The sequence below is a fragment of the Setaria italica genome, chromosome VIII (assembly GCF_000263155.2).
Source record: "Setaria italica strain Yugu1 chromosome VIII, Setaria_italica_v2.0, whole genome shotgun sequence".
Lineage (NCBI taxonomy): Eukaryota > Viridiplantae > Streptophyta > Magnoliopsida > Poales > Poaceae > Setaria > Setaria italica.
Window position 1 is genome coordinate 11930662 of NC_028457.1, and position 9724 is coordinate 11940385.

A 9724-nucleotide genomic window follows, 5' to 3' on the forward strand; every position below is an offset into this window, starting at 1 on the left:
TACGAAGTGTACCATCATGATGCCCTGGACGTCTCTCTGATCAGCGCTTGGATTCTGTAAGTGTCCGTTTATTATCTCTACATGTAAATTTTGGCGTGCGTCACCGTACTAACTTCATCTTCCATTTCATGTAGGATGCTAATTCAGACATGCCGCCGAGAGGCGTACCTACATGTAGGCTTCATGGATCCATCTGTAGTTAACCAACAACAGATACAATTAGCGCCGGAAAAAACCTTTGCGGAAATATACAATTTCCTACACAAACAAACATTCAAGGATTTCATACTACTTCCATACAACTTCAAGTAAGTGTGTGTATACCATCTACTTTCGATGTCTTTTTCCTTATCTCTACATGTTAGTTAGCTCTAATATGCATGAACATTCTACGCACGCAGCTTCCACTGGATCCTTATTATAATTGAGCCTGAAAGAAGCCACGTCACTGTCTTTGATTCGTTAAGGAAAGATCCGGTGGACTACCAAGAATTGCAAGACATGCTAGGCTTGTAATAATTCTGGACCTTTATCTCTATGCAAAAATTTATTTCCTAAATTTTATCCCTGTTACACTATGTCATTCATTATTCTAATCCGCAACGCATGGAAACAATTCATAAGGACACACAAAGGTCCATTCAAAGAAAATCTTACATGGAACACAGACTTCCCGGTACGTATGAAGTCTGCACATTTATTACATTGTATAACACGAATAGTTCATAACTTATTTTTTTCCGCCCTGAAGTGCTTAAGACAGGAACCCGGGAATAATCTATGTGGCTACTACATCTGTGAGCACATGCACAGTTTTTTGGGACCCAAGGGACCGAAGATGACGCCGCACAACTTTAAAGTACGTAAAATAAATATATTACTAGTTAATTATTTTCTAGCTCCTTATATGTATTTGTTCATGTAACATTCACAAATTTCCAAATTATAGATGTTAAATATTCAACAAGGACTCTTGAAGGAAGAAAGAGTAGCGGCAATATGTGAAGGTCTCATTGGATTCATAATGGACGAGGTGGTAGATCCAAGAGGAGAATTTTATTACGATGGACGACAATTAGACACTCCGATCAGCAACACCACGACGGGAAGATCGTAGGAAGATACTTTGATTTATTTGTATATATGATCGATTTGTACTAATTAAGCTAGTTGAATTGTGTATATGAATTGTGTATAAGGATTGTGTATATATATAGTAATTGTATAATTACAAATCCCATTCGTTTAAATACTAGTTGATTTCGTTCTAAAAAAATCTCAACTACAAGGTTAACAAATTAAAAGGGCCGCGGTACTACTATACATATACGTGATGCATGCATGAAAAATTCAGGCGTCACGGCAGTGCCATGCAAGCGCCATTTAGTCCCGGTTGGAATTGAGGCGGGACTAAAGGTGACCCCTTTAGTCCCGGTTAAAAGACCCGGAACTAAAGACCCCCCCTTTTGTCCCGGTTGGTTTATCCCGGATGGATATCCGAGAGATATGCACCCTACCAACCGGGACTAAAGGTCAATTCTCTACCAGTGCTAGTTCATCTTCCCGTTCCCTTCTATCTCGATCTGGTTGCTAACATAGTGATAGCCATCGATCTTACGTACGTCTGACCATTTCCGTGCCCTTGCAGAGTCAAAAAAATGTTTTAACGCAACGTTGCTGATTCCGAAGGACGCGTCATCGATCGATTTGACGAAGAAGTAACTTGTCCGATCCAGCCGTCCATCCTACAGGACTCCGTCACGGGCACGACACGTGTCGCCGGTGGTGCCGAAATATATGAGGCTAGCGCGATACGATAACGTTGCTCAGGGAGCGACTCTATCCTGCGTGCGTCGCTGGAGGAAGAAATGGTAAAATAGGAAGCCCGGTTCTGCATGCGTTGCCGGAATGTTCCTTGGCGCATCATATTCTAATTTTGATCTAGCTTTTTTGAAAAAAAATCCATTGTATCTAGCTTTAATTAGGATGTGTCTTTCAATCTTTGACTGGCCTCGTACCTCAGCATACAAGAGCACCTTCAACCAGGATCTATGTAGCTAACTAACCGGAAAGTTTTGCTAGCTCCACCTTTTAGCAGAGGCTATAGCCTACATGTTCATGCATGTACGAGTCTTGCATCCGGTTTATGACCAAAGGAGCACGCGCTGTGACATTTTCTACTTAGCTAGCTGTCTTGCACTGCACCTTCAAACAATAAAGCCACCCCTTGGACACACCTACAGCCATCCATGGATGACGTCGGCGACGAGCTCTGGATCGATAAGCTTGGACAGTCATGCCCATGCATGCATGCATTCGCTCTGCACGTTCACTTCCCCTGTTTCTTCATCCTGAAAAGTCGCGAGCTCCCTGTTTTCCCATGCATTCCACGGCGCACAAGAAAACACACTTCACCTACTCCTACCTTAGCTGCATCTATCTGTGAGCTCGTGTGCCAAAACAAACCCTATATATAGACCTCCCCAACGCCTTCAAGTTCCAACACCATCATACAACATCCAGAACCATCCCACTGCAAACCTCCGCCATGGCGTTCCGACGCCCTCTCGCTCTCCACCCGCTCGTGATCGCCTTCGTGCTTGTCTCCTGTCTCGCCGGCGCCGCCACGGCGAAGCAGACGGGCCAGCTGACCGTGTTCTGGGGCCAGAACGCCGGCGAGGGCACGCTGCGCGAGGCCTGCGACACGGGGCTCTACTCCACCGTCGTCATCTCCTTCTACAGCGTCTTCGGGCACGGCCGCTACTGGGGCGACCTCTCCGGCCACCCTCTCGCCGGCGTCGGTGCCGACATCAAGCACTGCCAGTCCAGGAACATCCTCGTCCTCCTCTCCATCGGCGGGCCCGGGAACGGCTACTCCCTCCCGTCCTCCGCCTCCGCCGCAGCCGTCGCCGACAACCTCTGGAACGCGCACCTCGGCGGGCGCCGGAACGGCGTGTATCGCCCGTTCGGCGACGCCGCCGTCGACGGCATCGACTTCTACATCGACCAGGGCGCCCCCGACCACTACGACGAGCTGGCCAGGCGCCTTGACGGGTACAACCGGTTCTACCGCGGCCGGAAGGGTGTGCGCCTGACGGCGACGCCGCGGTGCGGGTTCCCCGACCGCCGCCTGGGGGCGGCGCTCCGGACGGGGCTGTTCGAGCGCATCCACGTCAGGTTCTACGGCAACGACACATGCTCGCTGGGGAAGGGCGGGACGTACGGCGTGGTAGGGCAGTGGGAGAAGTGGACGGCGGCGTTTCCGAGGACGCAGGTGTACCTGGGCCTCGCGCCGGCGGAGAGCGGCGTGCCGGAGGGGGCGCAGGGCACCGTCGCCGTTTACCTCAAGTACCTGTACTACGACCTGCTGCCCAAGGTGCAGAAGGCGAACAACTATGGCGGGGTCATGGTCTGGGACAGGTTCGCCGACAAGAAGACACGCTGGAGCGGCGTCGTCAAGGGATGGGCCTGATCGTATATATCGCTGGTCTACAGCTACGGATCGGAGTATATACTACCGTGTATGCGTGTGTACGAATAAAACGGCATCCCTATGGTAATGATATGGATGCGAACTGAAGTTGTTTGTTGTTCTAGTCAATGAAATAAGGAATATGATCACTTCTCCTACGACTTTTGCCCGAATAATTTCTGTTCCGTCGTCCTTAAACAAGCTAAGGGACTAAAAGCTCGAAGATGTTTTTCATGGATAGGGCTGAGACAACAGAGTTTTTGACCAAACATTAATTAAGCTATTATATTCTCAAAAGTATCATGGCATACCAATGTTAATTATTTTTTGTGCTGCCACGTTGAGTACATCTTAAGCGGCGACGTGGGCCTGATTTTGGACAGAGCGACAATCTGTGAGCCGCGCGCACGCGTCGGGAGAAAAGGAACTGGTGGCCCGCAAGCGAACACCTGTGCACGTCGCCCGCCACGCGCACACGGTAGCCAGCCGACCTGGCAGCTGTCGTCCACCGCCGCCGCCACGAACGGAGGTGACAATTTGGGTTCGCCAGTGGACCCCAACGTAGGTGGGCTCAATTTGCATTGGGCCAGCGGGATTGAAGCACAGTTCACGACCGAGGTGGGCTGAATTTGCCTTGGGCCAGTACGCGATCAATAGATACTAGGTTAAACCCGCGAAACCAGAATGGCTTTTGAAAGTTTTTATTACCCAACTTCCACGGTTTGAGATTCGTGCAACCAATATCTCACGTTGGATGCATCACTGACCTTCTCAAACCCTAGCGCCGCCCCCTGCCCACCAGCTGCCGACACCGTCGCCTCAACACGTGCACTGCTCCTGCGATGCTGGCCATCACCGTCGACCTCACCGCCACGCGCTGCGCCCATGCACCTGCGCGCCGCGCTCGGGACTGGCTTTGGTGCCGCTTGACTCACTGCGTGTATAGCCTGCAGGCATGCTGGCTCGCAAGCTAGCCCTACACCTCCTCCCCGCAGGCTCACCGGCTAGGTACTGCCGCCGCACGCACTCCCCACGCGCCGCCTGTCACCGTGGCGAAGAAGATGGCAAAAAAAATTGAAATGGTGATTCTTGTCTAAGGAAATGTTGAATGTAGTTTTTCAAGATGTTGAACTAGATGATGAAAAATGTTGAAGGCAATATTTTTCTTACAAAAAAAAATATTGAATATGATATTTTTGGATGTTGAACTAGAACCTAGTTTGTTGAAATATTGACTTAAATAGGCCTAATGTGCTTTAAAATTATGTTGGTTAACCAGCTTCCACAAATTGTATATAGGAGCCCCCGGTTAACCCCGCCTATCAACAATCATAGAAAAGAAAGAAAAAAGTTGATCTTTCTGGACTTAAAGCTCTTACGTGGGCTATTTGGTGTAAACATAACTATTTGATTTTGAGGAAAGAAGATTCTTTTCTTTTATGCACGTCATTTTTGGGAGCATGTTAACTGTGATTTTGATCTCTGTTGCAACGTGACGATATAAGGACTGTCTCCCTTATATACCTTTGGTAAAAATGGATGGAGAAGTAATAATAGACTATGGTTTTGATTATCTTTTTTTAGTATATACTGATTTTATTTTATTTCCTATCAGCATTTGTTTGTGTTGAGAATAATGTAAAAAATTAGCTGGACACATTTTTCTTTTCTAAAAAAATCAAGTTAGTTGAATCATGCAAACGGGCATACAGACCTTTTGATCGAATTATCTTGTGTTGACATCATATATTCAAAATGGAGAGAGTACCTACTCTGCCACAGTGAAGATCTAACCACCAGATGCACTCTTCAATCTTCATCTCATTATTCCCCTGTCGGAATCAATCCTCATCGGCGTGACTAGGGCCTGTTTGGATTGAAGGTGTTAAAGTTTAACACCCTAGTTTTAACACTTTTTAATACTTTGAGATCCAAACAGATGTGTTAAAACTTAGGTGTTAAAGTTTAACAGGCCCTTAGATGATATGCATCTTTTCTACAAGTCTTGCCAAAAACAGAACGTATTATATTACAACCGAGGGATTAGCTAGGCTTCAAGTAAATGGAAGTCCTTAATTAAGATTCACATCTTATCAGACCTGCAGGGCTCCACATATATAGGACATGAATGCACTATCTTTGTTTAGATATCCTAATAGTCTAATATTCATCTCGTCAGTCAGATCATAACCACTACCAATAAAATATGCACTACAAAGCAAAACATGACGATCTGACTTTATAGCAGCTTGTCCTTGGTACTCCAATGGCATCCCCCTCCTAATGATTCCCTCCACCACCACCACTTCAAGCCGTGGAATCTTGCAATATATTCAGATCAAAAAATATTCACACAGCACCCGGCTGAAGCAAAGGCGCAAGCCGCAAAGCAATGGATGCTGATTCGGCGACGATGGTGGCAGCGACACTAGCCATCCTTGTCGCGTTCGTCGCTTCGGTCCCCCTGCTGTACCGCCTCCTCTTCACCGGCGCCGGCGACAAGACGACGGGGAAGCCCCTGCCTCCGGGCTCCTTCGGCCTACCCGTCGTCGGGCACACGCTCAGCCTCCTGCGCGCCCTCCGCGCCAACACCGCCGAGGAATGGCTCCGCCGGCGCGCAGCGGCCTACGGCCCGGTGTCGCGGATGTCCCTATTCCGCCGCCCGACGGCCTTCCTCGTCGGCCCCGCCGCCAACAAGTTCCTCTTCACCAGCCCGGCGCTGACCACCGTGAACAGCGAGTCCTTCAGCCGCATGGTCGGCCGGCGTACGCTCCGCGACGTCGCCGGCGACGACCACGCCCGCGTCCGGGCCATGATGGTGCAGTTCCTCAAGCTGGATGCCATCAAGAGGCACGTCGCCGCCATGGACGCCGAGGTCCGGCGCCACCTCGACACGCACTGGAGCGGCCGCGCCGCCGTCGCTGTGATGCCGTCGATGAAGTCGCTCACGTTCGACGTGATGTGCACCGTCCTCTTCAAGCTGGGGAGCGACGCCGCCGTCCGGGAGGAGCTGTCGACGGAGTTCCAGAAGCTTGCGAGGGGGATCTGGGCGGTGCCGGTCAACGTGCCCTTCAGCACCTTCAGCCGGTGCCTGGCGGCGAGCCGGCGCGGGCGGCGCGCCGTCGCGGCGGTCATCGAGGAGAGGAGGGACAAGCTACGGCGGGGAGAGAGCTCGCCGACCGACGACGTGGTCACCAACATGCTCGCCGGCGGCCTCCCCGACGAGGAGATCACGGACAACATCATATTCCTCATGATCGCCGCCCACGACACCACCGCCGCTCTCATCACCTTCCTCCTCCGGCAGCTCGACGCCAACCAGGACGCCTACGCCAAAGTTCTACAAGGTAAACAATTCACCCTTTCTCTTTTTCTCTCCAGAATTTATTTCACCATGACTGATTACGAATCCATGGATCGTCAGAGCAAGTAGAGATCGCGCAGAGCAAGGCGCCGGGAGAGGCCCTGTCGTGGGACGACCTGACCAGGATGAAGTACACGTGGGCGGCGGCGATGGAGACCCTGCGGCTGATCCCGACGTCGTTCAGCATCCTGAGGAAGGCGGTGTACGACGTCGAGCACGGCGGCTCCGTCATCCCCAGAGGGTGGAACGTCATGAACGCGATGACCATGACGCACTGGGATCCGGCCATCTTCCCGGACCCTGGCCGGTTCGATCCGGCGCGATTCGAGGAGCCGTCCGCGGCGGCGATACCGCCCTTCAGCTTCGTTCCGTTCGGCGGCGGCGCGCGCTTCTGCCCCGGCAACGAGTTCGCCAGGGTGGAGACGCTGGTGGCCGTGCACCACGTCGTCACGCGCTTCAGGTGGAAGCTCGCCGCTGGCTGCGATGGAAGCTTCTCAAGGTTCCCGATGCCGTACCCGTCCCAGGGCCTCCTCATCAACGTCGAGCCTATCGACCCTCTCCATTGAGGTAAAACTTAAAAGGGAGATGCTTGTGTGTAAACATGTTCAGGATTTATGCTTTCTGCATTTTAGGCACTTCACAGTCTTGCACTACTGCATGGAGAAGGATGGCCGCAGTAATTTCTTGAAGAACACATGGTGAACATAGTTTTACAGAACATAAAAATATGGCTAAGTGTGGGAACCAATTAAGCATACTGTACTTTTTACCTGTACGGTTGACTGGACGCGCGCCTCGCCCTGCCTTCTTCTCGCGTCTTGTCGCGGCGGCCTCCTGCTCCAAATGGCTGTGTCTTCTAGGATCCTGCTGAGTTCCGGTACACTGCCATGGTGGATGGGGAGCTTCCTCGTTCTCAAACTTGTCCGAGGAAGAGGAATGGAGGTGCGCGCTGCTCCGCTGCCGATTTGGTGGAAGTCTGGAAGATCATGGTGGCGGCTGTCGCTGGTTTGGCTTGGACTTGGATCAATCTTTTGTTGCAGATTTCTATGGAAAGGAACAAGATGAAGGTGCAGCTGATGCTGTGATTGCAGATGAGATCGAAAACAAGGGAGTGGCGGCAGTGGTGCTAGGCTAAGTAGGAGCGGCGTGCTGGCGTGAGTGAGATGGCTGGCAATGGGGATCTTTGGAACAACTTGCCGTTGCTCTGCTTCGGGAATGGGAAGAAATGCTATCTCTGTCCTTAAATGCTCTCCAAGGGTGCCTAAAAAATAAAATCTAGAAACCTAGTTTTTGGTCTTGCCAAAAATCATTGTGAGCCAAAAAAGACCTTCCTCTCCAACAGTTCCCAATAATTAGTGCTAAAAAAAATTAAATCCTGCCACATCATCCGTGGCCCAGCGCTTGGTAGTGGATTCCTGCTCTGTACCGAATGCAAGTAAATGGTAAATGAATGTCAGACAAGTCCAAGCTCTAACCATTGCTTCATTAGTTCATGTTGCCATTGTAATGTATGTCAATATCTAGTCAGCTTTTAGATCAGTGGCAATCCTTGCACATCAGCCTGCTCTATGCTACTCGATTAACTCTATTGGCAGACAATTCTGTTCTAGATGACGTACATGACTGAACTACAAGACCTAGCCGTGGAGATGATTATCCAAGCAAAATTTCGTACAGTAGTACAGAACCAGATCCTTTGACCTGGTGACCGCCGAGGGAGGGGTCTGGCAACCTGTGACCATTGATGGATGGGAAGACTTCGATTCGATTCAAGGGAGATGACGCCCTGGAAGAAGGGAAGCCTGCGCCATGGACGGAGGAATTGATGCGTGCGGCAAGACAGATGGGAGGCGGCGCCGGTGGCCAAAGCGCCTGTACGGAGGGATGGGCCTCGGCGGCGTGAGGGCACACAACTGTCTAAATTGTAATTTTATTTTTTTAGAGTTTTGATCAAAATTATAGAAAGGATCATGTCACCGAATAAGATCGAATAAGATATTTTATGAAAATATATTTAATGAAGAAAGTATAATAAATATTAGTGATTTATTGTGTAAATTTGGTCAAACTTGAGATATTCTGACTTTTCAAGAAAGCTAGAATGACTTACAATTTGGAACGGAGGGAGAACTAAGCCAGGAGCATGCTGTAAAGGTGTTGGTGACAGTGTCAATAAACAAAAAACTCATCTACCTCGTACTACAGCAATTTCGTTAAACCAAGATGAGGTGAAATCAGTTAGTATTCAACAAAGGGGAACTTATATCAATGCAAGATCAGAATAGCACTTTTGTATTTTGGTGGAAAATGTCTAGAATCAAGTATTACTCTATTAGTAATGGAAGTTGCAGAGCTTTGGTGGAAAAAGAGGTGTAATTAGGTTTTGTGTTTAGGGGGAATTGTTAAAATTTTGAATTTAGCTTCCGCAATCATTCATCCCCTCTAATTGTCTATCTTAGTGTATATCAATCCTACAGTTGCACAGCACAAAAAAATCCCAGTGTTCATCCTGTTCCTGAGTTCTAAAGTGCCGATAGCACTTGGCCGGACAGGATCCGGCTGACAGGTAACGCAGGAAATGTGCAGCTTGCAGGCAGCGGCGCCGGCGAGCGGCCTCAGTGTCACTTCATGCGCGGCCGCGCCAAGAACTCGAATGGGAGGACGGAGAGGAGGGGGGAGCAGAAGGAGAGCAGCAAACAGAAAGCGGCTGGAAGACTACGGGTGACGGGAAGGAGAGCGGCGAAGTGGGAACTGTGGAGCGGCTGTCGGGTGAGCCGAGCGGACGAGTACAAAGCAAAGAGACGGTGGAGAAATGAGATGCCGTGGATTTGTAAGGGTGGAATATTATGGAACAAACGGCAATGGCATATACGGGATGAAAATTTAAA

The 9724-nt window shown here is 49.9% G+C and overlaps 2 protein-coding genes across 5 annotated transcripts; both read left to right on the forward strand.

The window, feature by feature from the left end:
• Window positions 1–2459: 2459 nt before the first annotated feature.
• Window positions 2460–3630, forward strand: LOC101786936 (xylanase inhibitor protein 1). The gene has a single exon (XM_004979032.2). The coding sequence runs from the start codon at window positions 2549–2551 to the stop codon at window positions 3470–3472; it is 924 nt and encodes a 307-aa protein (XP_004979089.1). The 5' UTR covers window positions 2460–2548; the 3' UTR covers window positions 3473–3630.
• A 1866-nt stretch (window positions 3631–5496) lies between these two features.
• LOC101752794 (cytochrome P450 716B1) lies at window positions 5497–9724 on the forward strand. 4 transcript variants are annotated; one of them, XM_022828912.1, is made up of 3 exons: window positions 5497–6819; window positions 6897–7403; window positions 9423–9724. In XM_022828912.1, the coding sequence occupies exons 1-2, from the start codon at window positions 5865–5867 to the stop codon at window positions 7400–7402; spliced, it is 1461 nt and encodes a 486-aa protein (XP_022684647.1). In that variant the 5' UTR covers window positions 5497–5864; the 3' UTR covers window position 7403; window positions 9423–9724. The 4 variants fall into 4 exon arrangements, with proteins under 4 accessions (XP_022684647.1, XP_012703495.1, XP_004979090.1 ...); XM_012848041.2 differs by lacking the exon at window positions 9423–9724 and adding an exon at window positions 7928–8894 and having other exon boundaries at window positions 6897–7841; XM_004979033.4 differs by lacking the exon at window positions 9423–9724 and adding an exon at window positions 8432–8894.